Source organism: Anoplopoma fimbria, chromosome 14, assembly GCF_027596085.1.
Source record: "Anoplopoma fimbria isolate UVic2021 breed Golden Eagle Sablefish chromosome 14, Afim_UVic_2022, whole genome shotgun sequence".
Lineage (NCBI taxonomy): Eukaryota > Metazoa > Chordata > Actinopteri > Perciformes > Anoplopomatidae > Anoplopoma > Anoplopoma fimbria.
The window spans coordinates 12,449,961-12,474,807 of record NC_072462.1 but is presented as its reverse complement, the minus strand read 5'-3'; the positions used below and the strand labels follow the sequence as shown (position 1 = coordinate 12,474,807).

The 24,847-nt window shown below is 40.0% G+C and overlaps 1 protein-coding gene across 1 annotated transcript in view; it reads right to left on the bottom strand.

The window, feature by feature from the left end:
* Positions 1-24,847, bottom strand: part of LOC129102640 (potassium/sodium hyperpolarization-activated cyclic nucleotide-gated channel 1) — a 64,603-nt gene that overhangs the window by 6,088 nt on the left and 33,668 nt on the right. The window contains 4 exon segments of the mRNA XM_054612874.1: positions 1,719-1,883; positions 7,852-8,092; positions 11,808-11,954; positions 18,242-18,460. Coding sequence (XP_054468849.1) covers positions 1,719-1,883; positions 7,852-8,092; positions 11,808-11,954; positions 18,242-18,460 — 772 coding nt within the window.

Here is a 24,847-nt window from a genome sequence, read left to right as displayed (position 1 = left end):
ATACTCAGGTGATACTGTTTCCTGGTTAATGTCATAGGGAAACAAAGCACCAAACATTATGGCCTCTAGCGATGGCGGCAGGCATAACAGTTTGTTGTTTGTTTGATCATTTATGATGATGAGCTGCTCGGGGTTTTCCACATAGCAGCAATCATATCATTTTCAAAAGTGGTTTATTTAAACAAATTCAGTTTCTTTCTGCATAAGCAATAATATAGGCCGTATAATACATTATACATTGTTATATTTCTTTGTTACAAAGAAGGAAGGTGGATTGAGGAATTGTATAAGAGATGTAACATTTTATTCACCACCTGTAACCTTCTGCCTTCAGAGCTAATATATATTTACTTGGAGAGCATCCGCCTGCAATTAATATATACATTTTTGTTTTTAGTTTTAAGAGCTGGACATACACTAGTCAAACTTGTGCACTAATATCAGACATTCATAGCACACCAACATTAGGATTGCCACAAACATTGCAGCTATAAAAGGTACAGACTCTACTGTAACGCCTCAACTACAAAGAAAACCCTAATAAGAGTAACACTTGCTAATCAAACCTGCCCTTTTAAGGTTTTGACAAATTACCTTTGTATTTTCGTATAAACAAGGGGTTGGGTACTAGATCTTATAATATGTGCAGTAGAATCTGAGATATCAACACATGATAAAAATAAGCCTCAAAGTATACTCGCTATATCCTTCTTATCGCGCAAATGTGAAACTGTCAAAAGTAATAGAGGAGAAAAATAACATTTTCAAAAAATACAGATTTCTAATGCAGCAAAACATAAGCGAAGACAAAGACATACGTTCTACTACTTCCGTTGTAGACAATACTTTCACATTATACTCTACATGTTTGATTTATCGTTGTCTTAGTTCCAATCAAAGTATTAGAGCAGACTGAACACATTCGAATAAGGAGTGGGAGAACAAAAGGGTCAATGCAACCAATTATTGCCCTGTTGGTGTTCCATACATGTGCCCCTTTTTTAAACTGTAACACAATATATGTTTGTCTGAACCATTATCACTAATTCTGTTTCAACTGTAATCTGTCCAGGGCCAGGTTCTTCTACTAATCAGAGAATATAAGGAAGCATTGTTGAAAGAGGAGCTGAATGAAACTAGACAGAGGTCCTGCCTGTTGGCCTGAAACAACTCCCTGATGTCACCTGGCCCTGCTCTTTGTTTCTTTTTTGATAGGGGTCTGGTTGATTTGGAGAACTCTGATATGGGGTGGGGTGCTGCTCATACCCAGGAGTGCAGATGAGTGGAAAGAGGACCAGACACACATGCATGTGAGGTTAGCTTCCATCCACTCGCTGACATCCAGTGGGGGGGTCAACACCAAACCAACGAGGGGGCGAAGTGACTCCCTCCCGGACAGCGACATGCACCGCCTTCCAGTTAATCCAACCATAAAAACTCTACTTTGGTTCTTTAGAAGGATTAATGCTGGTTACAACAGATTCTCTTTAATGTTATTTTAGAAAAAGAAAGAGACGGAAGTAAAAATGAAACACAACAACAACAAAAAAAACAAGATAGCATACAGGTCATGCAGCACAAGATGGCAGACACAATGCTTTGATGAAGAAAGAAGGCAAACAAATACTGATAAAGACAAGACAACAAGGCACGATGACAGGCAAGAGATTTCGACCAATCAGACAAAAGGACAGGGATTAGGTGTAGGCAGGTCTTACCGATGCGGTCCAACCGGTCAATGGCGACCGTTTCAAAAGCGCGTCGCATCATGGGGTACTCCTCCAGCACCTCATTGAAATGATCGACGGAGAGGGAGAAGAGTCGACAGTAGGTGTCTGCACGCACGCTCGCCGTTCGTCTGCCCTTGGTGAGCAGACAGATCTCTGCGTGGCGGGAACACAAGGGAGAGACAAAAGAGGTAAAAGAGAGAAAGAGAGCGTTAAAAAAACAAAAAAACAGAAAGACATAAAGGAAAATCATCACAGCAATTGCGGTACAGATTACCATACAGATGAACCTTGAGTAGAATAGGGTTCAGACGCAGAATGTGAATGTAAATAAAAAGAGAAGCCCATCAGTGGTGCTGTCACTTGCATTATACTAAGATAATTCATCATTCTGCAGAGAGCTAATGGTCCCATAACACCATGCAGGAGTGAGCTTTACAAAAAAAAAACGTGGCATCACTGCACGAATGCATGAATGCACTGCATCCGTTGTGTGTGATGGACAACTAAACAAGGTGATGGTTAGGTAGCATTCCTGTTCAACCACTTTAGTTTCTCACACGCAGAGGTGTGAAGAGAGAGCACGTTGCTTTCTGTTATGTTTAGATCGATAGAGCAACACATCAAAACACTTAACCCGAACAGCTCCCATCACACCAGATAATTATATAGCATACATATTGTTTCCTTTTTCGTGAATAACTATATTAACCTATTTACAATCAAAACACCTGTCTGTTATATACACATACAAATAGATATGATTAAATCTCAATAAAAAATACAAAACATATTCTGATGTAGTTGTGACTATCATTATCAGTGATGGAAGAAGTACTTAGATCCCTAGCAATAGAGCAATGTAAAAACACCATTATAAGTAAAACTCCTGCATTAAAAAATCCAACTGAAATTAGCATAAAATAGTATATAAAGTAAGTATTAGCAGCAAAATGTAACTTAAGTATCACACTTAAAAGTACAAGGCTCTGCAGAAAAATACCCAACTGTGACAGATATATCGTTATATGTGAAACATCAATACCTGAGCAACATCTTGCTGTTGTAGCTGGTTTAAGGTGAAGTTAGAATGACTTCATATACAGTAAGGTAGTTTAGCCCTGTGGTAATCAACCTCGGGGTCGTGCCCTTCCAAAGGGTCATGAGACGATTAATGGTGCTAGAAATCTGCCATACAAATTTGTATGCATTAAAAAAAAAATCTAATCTTTAGCTTTTTTTGTGAAATATTAAGTCATTTATAACTGTCAGAATTATGGAGTAAAATGTTCATATTTTGCCTTTGAAATGTAGTGGAGTAGAAGTTAAAAGTAAGATGAAGTAGAAATACTAATATGTATCTCAATGTTGTAATTAAGTAGAGTGCATGAGTAAATGATCAGTAGATAATAAATCTAGAGTCTCATCTCTGACTCGAAATCAATTTCTCTCAGCACGATACTTATTATTGCTAGTAGTCACTCAAGTACTAGAGAGCAATTGGATGATTGCATGAACTCACGATAACGGTGAATATCATGCTATTTATTCATCCTGAAGCTAAGGGACCTAATAATTTATCATATCATGTTATATCATATCATATTATGTTTCACTTCTGATATTTGTGTTGTTAAAGACGTGCAAACAAATCTGAACTTCCTCCCCTAACTAGCAGTAAATGCATGAATATGTGAGCTACTGTAGGTGATATGTGATGGTAACATCTGACCTTCACAGCGCCTGATCTCCTCAGTGTTTTCATGAATCAGTGACACAAAGCATCCACCCCCATTCCTTCAGCCTACATCTTCTCTTCACAAGCTTGTTAAAACAAAAGCCATCTTCTAAGCATCCACTTCCCTTGGCTTCTATTCAACCACCAACACCGCTCAACCTCCACCCACATTTTGCCCTTCTTTCTTCCAATCCGCAGCAAAACTTCCATCTTCATCTAATCGTTAAATGTTAACTTGTCGTGATGACTTGGCTTCGCTGTGAGCCGTCATGAAAATAGAGCACGGAGCGTGTGCACAAGATGTGAGAGCAACACTCTCAAGCTGTGGGTGTAAATAAGGTGTTAGGGCTGTTATGGTGGAAAAGCTCCCTTTAAGTGGTACCTCTGTTAACACAGGGAGATACATAGGATAAAAGGAGATGGAGAGAGAGAGAAAGAAAAACCTGGGTCTTGTTAGACGTTATTTCACAAACGATGGAGAAACAGAGGCAGACACAAAGACGGATAGTGAGGGATTGATCCATAAGCATGCATGGTTACTTCCAGAGGTAAAAGTGTTACTTGACAGTGTGATGTAAGGTGATAATTGGTTTACGTTTACATAGTGCCCGGCCAGCTGTTTCCTCCTGCTTCCAGTCTTTATGCTAAACTAACCGTCCTCAAGTTCAAGCTGCATATTCGGCACACAGACTTGAGAGTGCCATCAATCCTCTCATCAAACTTTAACAACAAGGAGAATAATCTTATTCTAAAAGTCTTATTTAGGGTAAACACTTTCAAATTTAACAAATAATACAGTAAACAATAACCAGAAATGTATCCTTTGTCGCCCGTGAGGATTTCACAAGACTTCCTTAACAATTACACGCTTTTTTTCAGTTTTTTTTATAAGAAACTATATATCCATGACATATTCTTAATTATTTATTCCTTGTTGTAAAATCTGCAAACATAGGATACATGTAGTTATGTCTCTTATTTATTTATTTCCCAGAGATGAATAATGTAGCAAGCAACAAGGGGAGACAAAACTATTTTGTTCTTTCTTCCAGCGTTCCTCTGTTGGAGTAGCACTTTCAAACTGTACTAATTCATTTTGTCACCTGAAGACCTTTGTGTGTGATTTCCAAGGTTTGTGTGTGTGTGTGTGTGTGTGTGTGTGTGTGTAAGGCATGGCCCTGTTAACACTTCACATGAAGCAGTTTGACACGTGTCCGTCACCTAGCAACGAAGCATCGCAGCTGACCCCAGGAGCATTTGTGGAAATTTGCCATCACTTCATGTGTCACATACTCCCATGGCAACCGCCTCCCCTCGCCCGTCTCCTTACGCCGATGTGACCGTGGAGAGAGGGAGTCCCACATGACTAAGACATTTAAGCCCAATGGGGAGTTTCATGCACTGTCTGTCAACGAGTCCTAACAATATACTCTGCTAGTCATTTATCCCTCAGAGTGACTGCAGAGCTGTGTGCTACCAACATGTAATCCCATTCAAGGAGGTCCAGGAGGTGATGGCTATGATACCTTCGCAGCACGCAGGCGCGGCATTGACCGCTGCAGGAGCTGCTGTGTGACCTGCCGTCCTCATAGATGTCCTGCTCATTACTATGCTAATAAGTGTCCTGTGGCTCAGCCCGGTTTTGTTACTCGCTCTGCCTCCCCTCTGTGTCCGTCTCAGTCCTCCCCCCCATCTCTCTCTGATTTCTCATTCTAGCCACGGTTTGGCCTGGTTGTAAGGGGGAGTGTGAATCATCGGAATAAAAAGGGGTAAGAGTAAGGTGCCTGGTGGAGCCAGCTGCTCCCAACTCTGGGCTCATCCACTAATGCCATGCAAACGGGTGAGAGTACCAGCTGGGCTTAAGGCAACAGCAGGTGGCCCGGCATGGACTGAACACAGCAGAAAGAACAGCGTGCCCTTTATTATTTTGGACAGTTACAACACACATCTTTTAATTAAAAGATTAAATGGGAACATAGACTGTATGTTCACCATGTTTTTTTCCTCTTTTCATTGAAGTGATTTTGGGTGCGATTGTTTCATTTTAAATTCTCCTTCAGCTTCCTGCACTACTTACTGCACTTAAAGGAGGAACTCCTTTGTATTCTGCTGAATCAATCTGTTATTTTTGAGTCTCTGCACAGAGTGAGAGCACATCAGACAGCAAGCCCAACATTTTTTAGAGGTAATGCTTTTGTGGTAAAATACTCTTCAAAATGTTTTAGATAATCTAGAAAAAAGAATCTGCCTCAACCCATTTCCTGTATTTAAAAAGTTGTTCTCCAGAGATCTATTTTCTGGGAAGCAGTTTGTTGAGTGTTTCCTTTTTTTTGATAAATTGTTGATTACCCATCCAAATGACCAAACATTTGTTGTTTCCAGCTTCTAAAATGTGAGGATCTGCTGATTTTCTTTGGGATACATTTGGGTGCTTTTCACTAAGATCAGCGTGGACTAAAATTGTTCGTCAATTAATTCAGAAACAAATCTGCAGATAAATCGATCATAAAAATATCTTTATTTGCAGCTCTATTCCAGTCCTTAAACCTGCCTTTTTTTGGACACAACTTGAAAACACGACATTGACGTTTCATGAAGTTGATATGGCGAACTTGTTACTAATAAAGTCCAATATTCTTTCTTTCTTTCAGCTGTTTTTTGTTCTCTACTATCTCCTGAGTGAAATACTAAATACTCCAATTTTTTAAGCCGCCTAGTTGAATACTGCTTGTCTGCTGTTTGGTGCTGAGCAGGTAGCATTCAGAGAGTTTTTAGAGCATTTTGGCAGAAAACAGCGACAGCTTTATAGCTGTGAGAGTGAACCAAAGCGTTGTAGCTCAAAAACTATTAACATTGATCTAAAATTCACAGTAAAGCTCTGTGAAGTTGAGGGGGGCTGCAGATTCAGGTGATGATTAATCACAACGTGTCATCCCCTTTCACATTGACATTTGATACATGTTTAGTATAAGAGTATTGATCGTAGCCGCTGTGAATTAATTATATATTAGAGTCATCAGAGGGCCACCAGCGGATACACAAGGCTGAAAGTTTTAGCTTCCTGGATGTCACCAGCAAGCATGACTGTAACACCAAAGATCTTTGGAATTTAACTGATGATATGAAAGCTTCTAACCACCGAAGTATAGCATTGCCCACCGCCGTTTAGTCAATTTAGAACTACCATTATTACTTTTCATCCTCTTACTGAAAACAGTGGCCAGTTAAGTTGCTGCAGTTTCTTTGTTTAATAATCTGAAATTGTTTGATAAATGCCCTCCCGCTCACTGCCATTACGATCAATTTGTAAGAGCATTATTGGCTGAAGGTCTTATCCTGACATTTCAGCTTTTCTTAATCAAGATCCTCTTGTTCTGTGCCACAATGATTCTTTAGCAGAATATCTTTTGAGCTGCAGCCCCAGAGGATTAACTGTTTGAACTGCACAGCAACTGCAGCATATCTTACCGTATGACATGTCCACTCAATGCAGACATTTAAAATGCACCCTCTCCCCTGGCAATCCCATATACACTCTGAAGCAAGGAGCTTTGCAAACTTAGTGGCATGACAGCAATCCTGTGGTTTGAACAAGCAGGAAAAAAAAAAAGACGACTCATTTTTCTTTTCTTTTTTTTGATTCGCTGCCTTCCTTGGCTCGCCTGTGAGACATCAACGACATGCAACAAGAAACACCAAAGCGAAGATATTCTTAGACTCCTCAGCCTCCTTCCATAGTGGGGATGAACTCATGAGATAAAATATGCAAGATCCTCTAAAATAGGAAACTTTGCTTTGCTTTCACTTTGACAAAATCCGCAGGCCGATATTGTTGTGTTGCAATGAAATTACATTTGACATTTAAAAAAAATGTATGATAACTGGAATGTTTTGGAGAGGGAATAAGACTTGTGCCAAGAGAAAGAGAAAGGAAGATAGAGAACAGAACGAGGGAATAGCTCTTATTTAAACACTGGCTCTTATTAGCGCCAAGTATATGCAGAAGGAACGTATGGAGGGGGGAGAAGAGTTCATGCATATGTGTGTATGTGAGGGTTAGGGTGGGGGAGGAAGCTCTGTGTGTCCTAAGGGAAGCCTGATCCACGCCTTGGCCTACTCCAACAACCAGATGAGTGGTTACGTAAGCACAGAATCTGACTAACGTCCAACACTGGTTAATGAGAATCTACATCTACAATAACTTCTCTAGAACAGCATCAAACACAAGACCTCAGGCTAGAATCATGTCTCAATAGATAACAGTATGAACATGCTGTAGGAATGCATGTGTGACCGGTGTTCTTGCATGGCAGTACCCACATATATAATTCATGTTTGCATCCTCATGTGGAAATCTATAAAGAAAGTCGCGTTTTTTGATCTGACCTCCAAAGTAGGATCCATCGGTCAGCTTCATCTCCTTGTTGAACTTGGTGATGACACTCGCAACACCATGCTGAATGAAGTACATCTTCTTCCCGACGGTGCCCTCTCGGATGATGTAGTCGTTGGGTTGAAAGACCTCAAACTTCAACTTGCTCAGCATCCCCGTCACGAAGTTGGGGTCCGCGTTGGCAAACAGAGGCATGGTGGCCACAAGTTTACGGCAATTGAAGTTGACAATTTCCTAGTGGAGAAAAGAAAAGAAAGAAAGTGTTGGTAAAACATTTGAGATCATACCATGAATAATTCAATCATTTCCACCTACACTACAACTTGGAAAAATGAGCATCAGTTTGGTCGTCTGACACCAAACACCAGCATAAATCCTTCATTTCTGCGGCTCCTCTCTGCCGGCGTAAATTATTTGGATGCGTATTGCTGCTTTATCCCTAATACTTCTAAAGCACTTTTCCATCACTACTGAGAAGAAACTTTTTGGCACTCGAGTCAGACCCTGATGAGTTTGCCCTCTGGTGCCGGCTGCGGGCCATCTCTCCGGTCTCATCCTGTCCCCTCAGACCCAGCAGAAGATTAGGAGCTTGTTGTCTGTTTACCCATACATCTCTGTTGCTGCGCTGACGGAAAGCCGGGGCACTTGGCATCTGCGTCGGTGTGTCGTTGACCCCCCCTGTGAGGGATAACTCTCCTCCAGTGACAACAGGACATTGACAGAGAGATAACCAATCCCTGGGAACGCTCGCACAGAGATGTAAGCTCAGCCTCAGATGCCGGTGTCAGCTAATGCCACGGGGCTCTGACCTCAATCATGCACCAGAACTAATGAATAAGATAGTAAGCAATTTTCATGCCCAGCCAGGAGTCATCTTGGGGAAACAATCTTTGGCTATGCCTATTTAAAGATTTGTCATATGGCGGAGAGAATAAGAGACGATTGTGAGACGGAGACAAGGAAACAGGGTGGGGGGGGGGGGGTAGAGAGAACAGTAAAACAGTCTGGCTGTTAAGTTATATTTTGGCCCATTAATGACAAACTGCATAGATTTTACATAGTTATATTTAACATTTCGCAAATCTTTTGACTTTTGTGGTAGAAGAGTTTGTTTGCACAATTATCTGTTGGTGCATTCATGGACATCTGGAATCTGAGACATCAGCTGCTAAATAGCAAACCATTCAATGCAATTTTCCTTTTTTTTTTTTTTTTTTTTTTTACTTCATGTTAAGTTGTTTGTCTCCTGTTGAACAGATTACAATACCTAGAGCTGATCAATAAATTGCTTTTTGGCAGTAAACAATCAACTGTTGGAGTGTCCTCTAAAGCAACACCAAGGAGAGTTTGTTAAGTGGTTTCTGCCCACAGCTGCAGTACAGCAGCCAACTGTTCAATGTGATGTATTACCTGGGTCAAACAGGTGTGAAGCTACTGCAGGTTCATTTACATAATGAACTTAACGATACAAACCAATAAAGGGTTCTAGGAAAGATTTTATAGAAACATTAATGTTAAGTCTGACGTCTAAGCAGATTCATTTTCAAGATAAGTTTAACCATTAACCATAGCTGCACACCAGGATGATTAACTGAAGGCTTTTCCTTTAAGCATCATTACCTTTGACCTACACATCAAACCCAAAGCTATTTCATCCACTAAAAAAAGAGTTTCTCATGTGAGCACCAGGTGGTCCGAATTGCTGGAGCAGCCTCAATCTGGCACACCGGGTTGGCAGACTCATGAACGACTTGTGATAAATGACTTGCCAAAATCAGTTAAAGTACACTCGGGCTGATTTCATGACACTCATTTGAGCCCAAAGCGAGTTTTAGTGCTGTTAAGTGGTGCTGATTCTGATCCTAAATTCACCTATAGGTCATCACCCCCCAAAAATTGTGCTGGACACTCAGTCAGCAGCAATCAGCCCGACTCAGCTACCTCAGTCTGAGTCCGTCTACCTGGAATGGGTCTGGCATGGAGCTGAATTAATGAATTCCTGGCTGCTAAATGTTAAGTGCCTAAGGTACAGACGATGGATGCAGAGATTGAAGAATCAAAACCACGCTGCTCCCTTCCTTTATCTCTCAAAACAATACTTCATTACAGAGGCCAAGTAGGCCGAGCCTCACAGAGAAGGTACCATTAGTTGTAACGCACAGACAGAACAAGATGCATCTAACTGAGAAAGCTATAATTTATTACTGTCTGTAAAGTGTACGGCTGCTTTTAGTCTGATATGATTAGAATAGGAGTTGGCAACAGCAAGCTCATTTAGAAAAGTGGCATTGGCACTGGCATGAAGGGCGGCATTACTCATTTAGCTTTATAAAAGGATAGTCTAAGAGCAGGAGAGGTGAGGGTTTACCTGGCAGTAAATGATGAATACACAGTACGGATGCAACATTCTGTCATCTTTGCTTACTTTGTTGCACTCACTTTACTGTTCTGACATGTTCTTGGCTTTTGTTTTTAATGGAATTCTTGAAAAATATCACAAAAGTAGACAATAACACATGCTCCTACCACAGTAATAGTGGACATATTACTAAATCGAACCTCAAGTGACCTAATTCTCTGATGGATAATTATAAAAATCATTGCAAATTTGCAAAATCATTGCAAATTTGCAAAATCATTGCCAGCCAAAAGTAGTTTGGTTGGTTGTACAAAGTCTTTTTTATTTTCATGACTTTTTATGCAAAAAAGACTGAGGGAATAAAGAGAAAAAGGTGGATTGAATCCAGAAAAAATAGAGAGAGAAAAGGTAGCAAAAATATGGAATCCTGAATCAGGATCTTTACGTTCACCTGCAACAATATTGCAATTTGAGTCTGATCTCTCTGGAAATGTCATTTTAAACAGAAAAGAGGGCTCCTTATATTGGAAAATATAAAAAGCCACACATGAGTTGATATAATCCATAACTGACATAGTTTAGGATCAGTTATTCACTGAAATAGCAACGTTAGCTCCTATACGTGCCCTGTTTTTGCCCTGCCGTTTGTTTTCACCCATCTGTCCCATGGGCATAGCTCTCATTGTGCGACGCTGTCTCCATGCAGAATTTGACTTTGCTTGCTTTGCACGGTGGACTAAGCCTCTAGGATTTTCTGTGTGGTAAGTCATACCTGAAAAAAAAACAACAACCCTGCACCTCCCCGCAAGTGTCTGGGATTGTGCTGCAGCTCCCCCACAGCCCTGCACGGTGACTTAATGGGGCTACATGAAAGATGGTCACGATTCCTACGCTTGCTTTTCTTTTCAGCGCTCTCCTCTCCCATCAACCTTTGCTTAATTACCCATGTAATCTGCTGCTCCGAGGAGGTCAGCCATGGACTTCAAAACTATTCACCGACTCCACGATAATCTTCAATATTCCTTCTCATTACCTCTCTTTGTGAATAATATATAGTACACTTGATCCTCACAGGCTGTGTGGCTGTGTGTCTGTGCTACAATGATGACTTGTAAATGATGTATATAAAACAAGCAGCTCTGGAGCTCAGGTTGTTTGTCTGACAGAGAGGCTCAGGTTATGTTTCTGTGCAGATTATTTACATATCTGTGATGGATGCTCGGTCTAGGTCGACCCAGGATGCTGAGGAGAATCCGTTTTTTTGCCGTTTTTCTCCTTTCTCTGATTATAAAATGAGATGACAAGTGTTGGTATTTCAGTTTCAGGTGCTGTACACTTGAAGTAGCCAAATGAAGATTCACTCTTCATCTTCAGGGAATAAACTCATTCATGTTCCCAAACTAAAACCACTCTGTGACAGCTTACTGTCAAGAACTTTTTTTTTTTTTTTTCTTGAGATGTATTTTTTTTTTACCTGTTCCAAAAATAAACCTTCAAATGAACACTTAAAAAAAAAAAGTATAAATGTTGCTAAGTGAAAGAACCAGTGCTTCAATTCAGTTTAGGGTTTAAAGAGAGAAGCTGTCTCACCTCTTTGAGAGGGTCGTTGAGTTCACTCAGGATGTTGTCCTCGTCGAAGATTTTGCCTTGGTAGCGATGCTCGTAGTAGTCGTGGATTTTCTGCCGCATGTCGGCTGGAAGCTTGTGGAAGGACATGTATTGCTCCACTTGCTTGTACTGCGAAGACAAAGGAAGCAGATGATCATCAGTAGCTGCATGTGTATGTACACCAGATATTCTAATGGTATTGAGTGCACCTTGAATAAACACACAAAGCTCTTCAAAAAGTGTGGTTGTTACCTAGCGTGTATTTGTGTCTCTGTATTGAGGACAAGCCGTGCTCTCACATAGTCACAGTGCCATGTCCTGGTTCTGTGTGCATGTGTGTGTGCGTGTGTGTGTGTGTGTGTGTGTGTGTGTGTGTGTGTGGAGGGAGAGACAGAACGAGGGAGGCAGGTGGTGAAGGAAACTAGGAACAAGTACAGGCCCGCGGCTGTGTCAGACCAAGGTAGCGGTTTGGATTATCTCACCCGTGCAGGAAGCCCGGTCCTAATGGGCAACCGAGCTATGATCTGATGTGAACTAGCAATGCATACCTGATATCCTGGAGAGACTCAGAGGCGGCATGACAACAAACCAGTTATCACAGATTGCATGACTTAAAATTATTTGCATGATTTCTCTTGAATATTTTTTATTCTGAGAACTCGAGCAGTGCCGAGTACAGTTTTGGCCAAGGTGATTCTCTCTTTTGTTTGTAATTGTCTTGTTTTTGTGTCCTGTTTAAATCAAAATGTTCTTTGAAACTTGATGTATGAATTGTGCTGTATAAGTAAACTTGCTGACAATCTGTTAATGTATCATCTTTACAGTTTATGACTAAAAATGTTTCATCTAACTCCACGTTCAGGGAATATTAAATGAAATTGAAATGAATTAAATCAAAATGAGTTAATTTTAAAATTACTTGCCAGTAATGACTGGCTTCCCTTAAAAAATATATGAAAGTGTCATAACTTTTTAGTTATAAACCTGAATTTTTTAAATATTCTATGTCGTATGTTGTAGTTTCTTATTTTAATTATACTACAAGGAGACATAAGTAACTTTCAGTTTTCTGGTCAAATATCCATATATTTAGAGCTAGTAATAACAATAATTTAGATATTTAGATAAAATGAGCAGTTATTTGTTATGGTTTTCAGATTGTACTACTATTGAACACTTGGAAATGTAACTCAAATCTAATTTTGAGTATTGTTACTGTAAACTAAATTAACGGTTAAATAACTGGTTAAATAGTTGTGCTTTACATACAATTTGCAACCAAGCGTAATATATCTCAGTTCTCTGGAATTAGAGGAATGTATCTCCCAAATAGTTGATGGTGATTTGAAATAAAAACATAGAGCTATTAAATCCATTGCTGATATTATTGTTACTTTTGGACTGAGGGATGGAGGGATGGATGAAATAGAAAAGTCTAAACCCATTTTGTGTCCTCACTATCAGAAAGCCAGATGGTCTGTGACTCTTCTTTTTTTTTCTTATTGCACATGCATGGCTGGACTCGGGACTTTTTCCATTTGTGCAATACTGCCAGTAACTGTCCTGTTTGTGGTCATTCATTTCACCCTAGTGGGAGTTCAAATTCTATCCGCATTAACCTGAAGGCATGTATTGACCCAAAAGAAGAGGGGAAAAAGAGAGAGAATACTTCTGCTAATCTATTTTGATCAGTCTGTTTCCTCACACAGGCTTTTTGGCAGACAGGGCCAGGGTCGTGAAAACAATCTTCCCAGACAGTCCAAGGCCCTGACACCTGAAAATAAACACCGTCTCCCACACTGCCTCTGGGAATCACAAGAGAACAGTGGGTGAGAGATAACGGTAGCTGTGTGGTTGGGAGTCTAGTCCAGTGGCAGGGTCTAATGAAGCAAACATGGCCCACAAAATGAGATTTGTCAGTGAGAGAGAAGACACTTCAGTCTCAATGCCTCCTTCATTAACTCCTCTCGCTGCTGCAGAAAGATGATGCTGTGATTGAGTTTACAGTCGAAGCTGGAGAGTGTTACACATGACGTTCCAGATACTTTAGGTGTGATATGTGGCCTCCATCTTTAGGCCTTGTTGTCATAATGATGACTTAATTAGTAATTCTATTGGTTAATTATCCAGTTATACTTCCTAATGGAGCAATTTAGATAAATGCTGACTACATTCCTCCTCATTCATGTCTCTCTTCCTCTCTCTAAAGATAGTCAGACTTTAGCTCACATGGGGATGAACCCTTTGGTACAAAATTAACCCACTTCTGTTCTTGCCAGTTGCACGGTAAGGCTTTCTTGTTTATTATATACAGCCTGAGGGGTATCTGTTGTCTGCAAAGAATATTGTTTTTATGTGCTGCAAGATGTGGTGAATCCAAATTAAATATAACTTGCTCGCGAGAAAACAATCTGCTGCTGGTGAATGTGTTCTAAGATGAGAAAGGATAGAAATGTTTCTGCTGTTTTCATGTGCTCAAATGGATCAATCACAAATGGAATGGATTTGTGTGTCATCTCGAGGTGGAAACAATCAAATGCTTATGATTGCCTCTCTCTTTGAGGTAACACCCATTTTATATTCTACAAAGCTGTTATAAAGAGTTAAGTAAAATGTTTTCAGAAATGTAAATGGCACAAAATAGTAGTCCAATTTTAAAATCTCAAGAAATAGTTTGACATTTCAGTAACTCTTGTGGAGAGTTTGATGAAAACATTGATTCCACCCTCATGTTTGTGTGTTACATGTGTAAAGGGGTTTAAGCCTAAACAAGTCATTTTTCACATTTAATTTTTTCTAAAGTTTAAATGAACAAGCCATAACGTGTTAATCAGTGAGCTTTAAAGGTGCTGATGGGCGGATTTTTTACAACTTTCCCTCTATTTTCTTTCTTTATGCTAAGCTAAGCTAATTTATCCTGCTGTAGCTTCATATTTAAAGGACGGACATGAGAGTGATATCAATCTATTTTTAATCTGACTCTCGGCTAGACAGTGAACAAGCAAATTTCCCCAACATCTTGAACCATTCCTTCTATAATGCAAATCCTTTATTATGGCCCACAAGTAGTTAAGGTAGGTTGACATCACACTCAGTATATGAATAGAGGACAGATTATATACTTCTTAAAGCAGAGCTGCAGGATGACACACAGCTGTGTGCTGGCTTACAGTGATTCAGCACCAGAGCATCACAGCAGGCACGTCTTCAGACTATGCATGTTTTACACCGTCATTTCCTCCCCCCCTCTCCCCCTCCTGCTCGCTTTCTCTTAGTCTGTTTCGTTCCATCTTTTCAAATGACGGCCTTGGTCTTGAGAGCATGCAAAAAGGCTTTTGTGATTTAAGTTAAACACATCTTCAGGAATGATTACTTGAATCGTTTTTTCCTCTTCCCTCCTCATTCTCATAAACATCCTCTGTCCTCAGCCAACGTCTAACCTCACACCGACATCCATCTCTCCATGTTTCCAACCCCCCGGCTGTGGCAGTGATAGATGTAATGACTGCAGGCTGAGCACCCTGAACCCATCCCTGCTGCTCCTCAGCCTGTTCCATTGATATGCACAGCCATGCAGCAAATCTGCCCTAGCTGGATCAGACTGCACACTGGGGCTCTGTTACCGCAAACATGGCATTTACAGCCTTAAAGTTGTCAGTTCGATGCCCGGAGGAAAGTCGAAAGGGCTAAAGTGGGATGTAGATTAAGCAGACTTGCTATGAAGCAGATGTACATCACATATTGAGCATGACACATGTCACTTATCCAAACAGTGGCTGCGAATGGCTGACTTGTTTGCTGTGAGCGACCCTCTGTTGTGTGCTGTCTGCTGGGACATCAGTGTATTTGGCCACGATCAATCATATAATTATGTTTTCAATGTGAAAAATTGCTCCATCCTGTGAATGAAATACTTCACATACTCCAATATTCCACTGCTTGTTTTATTTTTTTAATTATTATTATCTTTGACAGGAGGGTCATGCGCGTGTGTGAGTGAGTGTGCAACTTTTTGTCCGTCCACAACTACTCTAGTATTCGGCTGCACCAAACTGTATAATATTTTGCGTACCCAGATATACTGTAGCTGCATGATAAAGGACTTCGGATTGTTGCGGTTACTTACACTTCTTCAAAACACCTTTTATTGCCTTTTTTATACGACCATTGCCTGCCTGTTGACTCCTCACTCACTACTCACTACTCTCATAGGTTGCGTATATCACTGGTTGTCAGTTGGCTCACTTTTATTGTTTTGTACGGTGGTCGGCTAACTGCTAACCAAACTACGAGTACTCATACTGCTGTATCAGCTCACTTTTATAGTTTGTAATTTATAATTATTATTTTGACAATGAATCTTTCTTTTTCTTAATCTATTAGAGGATAATAAAACTTTATACTTAGTATTCATAATTAACTTCTTTAGAATGATGTTAACTATATTTGTCCTCATTTACACCCTTTTTCATTTCAAAATATGAGGTGTGGGTGGCTTTGTACTCTAATGATACTGCAGCAATTAGTATTGTATTTTGAATAAAGGCTTGAAAGCTATTTCTCCTAATGATGAATTTTAAGTGCCATATATAACAACACTGCAACACTGCACCAAAAACCACAGACCAACAACAGAGGCGTTTCTCTAGATTCACATTGATCATGGAAGCGGCTGGCAAGGTCACAACAGCCTTTTAGAATGAATAACAGCTAAATGCTTTTATGTGCAACCTGTAAATTAATGAACTGGTATCTTAGCATGTCTTGTCATAGTCAGAGCCAAGGTGACCATGCCGAGTCGACCCTCTGATAAGAATCATGGCAACAACCTTCAGCTGTATAATTGCAGTGTACTTTGTGTAACAGTCCTGTCCTGCCTAAGTGTTTGTCTGTGAATATGCTCACATAAAATACAGTCGGGCTGCTACTGGATCTGCAAAGGTTTCCCAACTCCCGCTTCTCATGAGGAGAATGTCATACAATGTCCATGTAATATATATAGCGACTGAAAATACTTATCGTCCAACGCTTCATGCGAAACGTTGACATCCGAATCAGAGAAGTAGGAATAACTTATAGAAAGAAAAAGAAAAAACCTTTAACATTCACTCAAATGTGAGGATTTGCTGCTTTTCTTTGTCACATATGACAGGTAACTGTCTATTTTGGGGTTTTAGACTGTTGGTTAAACAAACATTTTTCTTTTTTTTATTACAATTAGTAGATTAATGGATAATGGAAATAATTGTCAGTGCAGCCCTAATTTGCTAAATTATTCTCAATTAATCACTTGTCTTCAACTGTAAAAAGGTTCAAACAAAATTTCCGAGTTCGTGTCATCAAAGATTTTGTTCAACCATCAGTCCAAAACCCAAAGAATTACTAGCACACAAGATAGAAAAACGGCAAAACCTAAAAACACTTTTAATCGATTACTATGTTCTAGATGGCTTTTCCTAAATGTTTATTTTTTATTTTCTAATACACAATGTGCATGTTTAAATTTTTTATGCAACTACAACAACAGATCATTACCAATTTGTGTCTATCGCTCTTTCACCTAAATTAAATATTGTTTCAGTTGGCACATGTTGTATACTGAAAAATAAATACATACACGTTGGATGAACCACTCCGTGCTTGCATGATCTATGTTACCGCATAAGTTAAAGGTCGACTTTCAATTTAATCAAAACTATGTCCCTAAGTGGATCACGGCATACAAAAGAGAACTGTAATCCCCATACACTGCTATGGTGTATGTATGTACATGGAATTCTGCATGTGCAGACAAAGTTTGGGACTTAAAATCAGGTCCTTGCGTGCGAGCGAGCGCAGATCGCATTCATGACCATGTGGTCTGTGAATTGCCCAAGGCCCTCAGCGGTATCACAGATGGTGGCTCGGCTGAACTGCTGGATAATCACCCTCCGTGCAGAAAAAAGAAATAAAAAATCCACTAAAAACTGATGTAAGAAGGACTGAAATAAAAACAATACAACGTGTTCACTGGCAGCATAGAGACAATGAGGTGGCTCGTCATGACACAGACCTTCTCACCCTGTTGGACTTATGTGATCTGCTTGGGGGAATAAAATCCTCTTTCCTAGTCGTCGCCCTGGATATTGTGATCTGTGAGAGCTCAAACCCATTGGTCCATGGGGCCACTGAGAGAAGGCCTAATTTACTTAAGCCTAACTCCAATGAGCTGGATTGTATGCAGTTGGAAAGAGCGAACCCCTGAGATTAATACTTTAAGACCATCCCACTGGTTATTAGCATTACTTACCTTGAAACAACAAAACATGAAAGAATTGTACTTTATACTAGCAGTTAATATAAATTAAATCACCTAAACCTAACCTTCTCCATCATCTCAGGTGTTTCATATTATAATGTTACCGTTTGGTGCTTACCTTCTCTTGGTATTGCCTGCGTGACGAGTCCAGAGATTGAATGAGAGCTGTAGCGTGGCCCACGAACATGGCGTAGCACGTGGCCCCTACGATCATACTCAGCATGGTGATCCACAGGTCAGACATGCTGACGGGCGCCCGGGCACCGTAGCCGATGCACAGCATGTGGCTCATGGCTTTGAAGAGGGCGTAAGAGTACTGCTTACCCCAGGAGACATTCTGCAGGGGCAAAGAAAGAGAGAGAGAGAGAGAGAGAGAGAGAGAGAGAGAGAGAGAGAGAGAGAGAGAGAGAGAGACAGGGGGTAGGGGGAGTTACTGCAAGGCAAGGCAGGGAGGGAAGGTTCTCCAGCAGGCAGAATATAAAGACAGGCTTTCCTTTGATGGATCACTGAATCTCTCGCAAAGAGTCTGCCAACACACGCTTCATGCCTCACATCCTAATGCCCCCACTGAACTTCCTACCTGACTCTTTTTTTTCATTCCCCTTCTTTCACTCAATATTTAAACACCCTCTCTGCTTGGACCCTACCTGGTTCTATTCATTTTCCCATTTGCCAAGGGGAGCAAAAACAGCTCATGTTTGCAACTACTGAAAAAAAAAAAAAAAAAAAAGCCCAAACTTGCATTATTTACGAGCCCGAGGAATTATTTTCCTTAAAGCCCTATGCCCCTTTCTCTCTCTCTCTCTCTCTCTCTCTCTCTCTCTCTCTCTCTCTCTCTCTCTCTCTCTCTCTCTCTCTCTCTCTCTCTCTCAGGTTTGATTGTGTTGCAATTTGATTCAGTGTGTTGGATGCAGGGAAACAGAAATACAGAGCTGCAGTGGCACACACACACACACACACATGCAGCCGACAGTCATGTAACATATTAGCTTGAGTGTATGGTGGTCTTCCTGGTTGAGAATATAGGGAGTGAGTCATGAACGATTCTCTTGAACTCTCGCTCTTTGTTACAAACGAAGGGAAGTAATTTGCGCTGGGTGACAGTCGTTCCGTTTTATCGCTCACAGCATGCTTTCTCCTCACAAAGTGACTTCCACTTTTGTGCCTTTGACTACTTACACGATAGTTTCTCGAGTCGGGTTCATGAGGCCCCTATTATCCAATAATGTTTCCCACTGGGTTGATGGTGTTTCATTGTCGTCCCGTCATTACACAGTATAAGTTGTTTGATAAAAAGAAACTTATTGGTTGCTGCTGACATGGAAACATGCAGAGACGCAGTGAGGAAGAAGTAATTCTGCGTCGCAACATCAGCTTCTATGTCTCCTCTTGTCTATCATTAGCATTTGACAATATGCACTGTGAGATTGAGGTATTATGAGTCATGTTTGGATCGTGACAAGATGGACCATTGGGCACAGATGCCTTAAAGTGTGTGTTGTATCGTGCATAAGTGGTGAAGGAATAGACACTCCCTATGAAGTTGTCATGAAGTTACTTTCTTGTAACAACCTCAAAGTGAATGTTTTTTCGGGGTCAGTGTGCTTCAAGCTTCAAGTGCTCGTCAGAACATCAAACAGCACGTTTCTGATGTCAGAATTAAGGGGAATGGGTTCAACAATTTCTATAACTTTCTGAAACCAACTATGAGATAACAACACCCACTTTTCGTAGCGATTGGCCAGGCGTGGTGAGGTAAGAAAGTAAGGAGGATATGAACATCTCCCTGAAGCTCTCTTTTATATTCTTTCCACAACTACTTCTGTCACTTTTCAAACGCGCAAATGTGTGAAATACTATGAATGCCTTTCAGCAGAGACTTAAATAGTAGCAGCTTTTGCTATCAGACATGTTCGGATGATTCGTCGTACAAACTGGTTTGTTTCCAGCACACTCAGTTATCAGGCAACTCTTGGAACAAAAGGCTCTTAGGTAGGTACCCTGGGGCACACCAATTTTATAATCCACATCAGATAGTATTACCATAGAAAGCCTGAAAATGTACCACCTTTATAGTTGCATTCAAGAATTCTCTTTTCACACTTTTGCTTCATGTCAGCCTCAGGAGAAGTCATGTCTTCTGGATTTAGACACCTCATTAATACAGTACATGTCAAATTGGTGCCTTTTTTGCCCAGAGACATGTGAAACTCTCTAGTGAGCAAACCCGAACAGGCCCATAGAGGCTACATTTGTGAAACCAAGTAAGTCCCTATCTGGAGGCAAATGCGACAGCCCTCCGCTACAGGCCTCCTAGCCACGGCCAAGTTGCTGAATCATCCAATAGCTTCACCTCCTGTGAACAAGACAATGCTGAGAAAGCGCTCCATATAGAATATCTATCTCACCCAAAACAGAATAACTAGTGAAAGAAATATGAAACCTACAGAAAATTGTATTTAATCTCTTTCAAGTCTCTTTTTCACTGGCTGACATGCACATGCCACACTGTAATATAGCACATCCCATGTTCACATGCTGATGCCTCCCTTTGTCACGCTGTTCTGCATTCTGCTCGACTCCACGCTGTTCATCAACTGGGATTTAGTAGATGAGTAAATTTCCAGCTAATCATGTGTCCTGGATGACTCACCAGTTCTCATCTCCATGCTGATTAGTTTTTTCTTCCAGAGATTGATTAGAAATAGTGTGGGAATTACAGTTGCCAACTTTATTAACAAATAGAGTCCAGTTTGTTCTTATTGGCAGCTTTGATTTTTTTTTCTGTTCAGCCACAAAAATACTGTCTTCATACAAATTACCACTGTTTTTGTAAAGGAATGTTTGCAGCAGAAATGAGTCGTGTATTTGTGGGACACAACACATACACATTGTCTTTGTGCTTCCTCACACTGGCTACCTGTTGCTTTAAGAATTGATTTTAAGATATCATTGATTATGTGAGAGGTCTTGCTCTAAGTTATCCATCAGATTTCTTATTACCCTTCCTGCACCCTTAGATCCTTGGATGCGTCCGTCCTTGTTATTCCAAGGTCCAGACTCAAGCATGAAGGTGAGAGAGCCGTTGCAGTCAGGGCTCCTAGACTGTGGGATAACCCGCCTGAGGAGATCAGGGCTGCAAACTCTGTCTAATCATTACATTTTTTTTACACAGTTGCTTTTCTGTTATTTTATTTGCGTTTCATTATATATATTTTTTATTTAATTTACTCTCTATGTTTTTATGTGTTTAGGTTTTGGCTTTTAGTTCATTTCATCTTGTTGTGGTCTAAATGTGTTCTCTTTTCATTGTAAAGCACTTTGGACCATTTATTTAAAAGGTGCTATATAAATACTTATTAGCATTATTATTAGCATTAAACACATTATAATGTATTAACACACACACACACACACACACACACACACACACACACACACACACACACACACACACACACACACACACACACACACACACACACACACACACACACACACAAAACAAGCCCACCCAACCATGCAACCGGCACAAATACCATTTGTGAGGTCATGAGCCTTAGGTGTCATTTCACATGTGTGCATTTAGCCTGTGGTTGAAATGGTGGGCATCACAGCAGAATGTTTGGGTTGACATGTTCGTGTGCAAAGGAAAAGCAGAGACTTGTAGTTCAGCCGGATGAAATCAGATAAGCTGTGGTGACTCACTGCACCTTTTGCTATTTGTCCTTGTATGCGTTTGGTGCACAGATAAACAGACTGCAGGAGAGTGCCATCTAATCCTATTGTAGCACATGTTATAGGGCTTGGGATTTTTTATGTTAAATCTCATTGCACTGTTTGTCATATTTCATACGCGTATTTTTTGTTTATATATAGAGCAGATGATGCAGGCGCTATTTTGGGGCACACTTCAGTACATATTTTTGAATGAAGATCTAAAATGAGCAGGTAAAATGTCGAGGATGTTCTCATCCAGCACTTAGTGTGCCACTTATGGTAGAACTGAAAAAACTGTTGATAAGTCTGACTATGTTTTAGTATCCGAAAGATGGCTCACTGTCAAAAGCTCTGAACTGTAGCTGCTCAAGCTTAAATGAATCAATACATATCTGTAAGCAATACATTAATATGAAAAAATAACAGTTATAATTGAAACTGCAGCTCTTTCAGTTTGAAAATAGCACTCTTTTAAATTGCAAAGCTCACTGGTGAACTAATAAATCAGTTATTATTGACGTCAACTGTCACAGGGGTGTTTTCTGAATCCAACATGTGAGACATCATTGATGTTCCATCAATATTAAGTCACGTCAAGAGACAGAGTGAGCAAGAGAGACCCATGTTGACAAAGAATGTTGTTGCAATGTCTGCATTATTTATGATACTAATAAATGTATATATATATATATATATACGCTTTCAAGCAGACGTCACAAAGTGCTTCACAACAAGAGACAAAATTGCAGTAAAAGACATGAAATGCAGATATCAAGCTAAAAAAACATACAAAAAAGTATCAACAAAAGCGAGTCCAAACAAACTGGTCTTTAGCTGCTTTGTCCACAGTGTTCATAGGTCTTAAGTCCAATGGTAGAGAGTTTAGGAACTACAACAACTTCAAAAGCAAAGTCTCCTTTTGACTTGACGGGAGCGAGGAACGACCCACAGACGTTGATGACCTCAGAGACTTGCTGCCCATGAAGGGCCGCAAGAACTAGTTTTATATTTGATAGGAAGCTAGTGTACAGAAAATTGGAGTCACATTAGACCCTATGGAACACTTGGTCGAAAGCATTATTACTGGTTTGCTTTTGTCTTTTTAAAGTAGTAATCTATGAACAGACATTAAAAGGTATTTTCCTGCAGTATGTAAAAAAGTGACATAATTATTTATTTATTACTTTCTTGCCATGTTCTTGGGGAAGAATGAGTCATCGCAGTATAAACACCAGAACATGCAGCTTCTTCTTTTTCCTCCTATTCTGAACAATCCCCTTGATTTTAATAAATGTGGCTCACGCAGTGGATGTATTCAGTGTTCTAAATATATTTAGGCTCTGGAGGCAGCAAAACAAGTTACATCAGCCGCTGCATATTCATCTCTTAGTAGCTCTGCCTTTTGTTTATAAGTGCATGAGTAAAGTAAATTCACAGACGTTATTATCACATACATTATGTCTTATCTCTAATATCACTTAAAAGTTTTTATAGTGCCTGGTTATGTGAGCAGAAGAATCGATAATTGGCCCAGTGTTGAGCTGGACCCCGAGGTGCTGGTTGTTGTTGATACAAACGAGTAAATATGAGATTAACAGGACGTAATGCATAGATGGAAACAACATGATTTGACCTTTCCACAGCACCAGTGCTTATAGGACAATTAACAAAAATTAGAGTGGTTACTGATCTGTGCTTTCACAGATGCAACAAATTAGTAAAAGTCATGAAAAACACATTTCCTTTCATATTCTTGTGAACATTTTGGAACGAATCTTTATAATGTGTGTGCATTTGTAGCACACACATTATGCTCTTTGCACATCATTGCACATCATTTTTGCACATCATTGCTTTTTCTGTAGGTTTTGATGTCAAAATGTATAAGATTTTGCTTTTTTTTTGCTTTTAATTTCATGTTTAATTCCAGGTAAACGTGCCATTTAAGCACAAACATCCGCATTAACTGGTTTTAATTACTCAATCATATAACTCTCTAAAGCCCAGCAAGCTGTCCCATGCATGGGGGAAAGAATGTGATGCACAATGTTCATTTTCACTTACGTAATCCAACTACAAGCTGTCCTCCCTGGGAGTGCACAGAAGGCACAACAGTCTTTGAACACATAAGCGAGGAAGTGCAGTACCAAACTGTAAGTTGGCAAGAAAAGCAGTCGCAGTGGTGTAGCTCAGCGTGAAGGTTGTGCTTCTTTTTGTCTCGTACCTTTTCAGCAGTCCTGATGAAAGATCCTTGTTGGCCTGCTCCAGCTTTCTACAGTTTTCTTCTGTTATTGTTTTTATTTATTTGTTGGCCTCTTTTCCTCAGGGTTATACATTTGGGTTGTTAGTGGTGTGGCAACTAATGATTATTTTCATTAACAATTTTGCCAATCATTTTCTTGATTGATTGTTTGGTAAATAAAATGCCAGAAAATAGTGAAAAATTACTGTTATAATTTCTTAAAAATGATTTATTTTGTCCGACCTACAGTCAAATATAATTGTCTTTTATGCCTAATATATAACTAAGTTGTGTCACCTTGGTGAAAGCCCCATCTTTCTAATTTCTCTGAAGATTAATTAATACATACATCAACAACAGTGACATTCTGAGGAGTGAGTAGCCTTTTATGGGGGGTTTCGAATCATGTGCAACAAAGTCTGCAGCGGCCACTCCCACTGAGCTCACCCTAAACCAGAAAGGTTAAATGAAAGAAGGTATGTCTGGTATTGACAAACTGCCTGAACTCTCCATAAGATTATAGCCTTTATATATAACAAAGGTGATCTTGTGAAATATACAAAAAATGGCACCACTGTAATAGTTTGCTGTCCTTAGCAACCATGCTTGACATTTTCAGGTGGAAATACTCCCATATTTCTGAATAAACAAAGCTGGCTCCCATACGAGTTATTGAAATCTACCAATGTATCATCAGCAAAGACTCTCGAAGAGTCAACAATGTCAACCAACAAAATTAACTCTTCTTCAAATAATTAACCA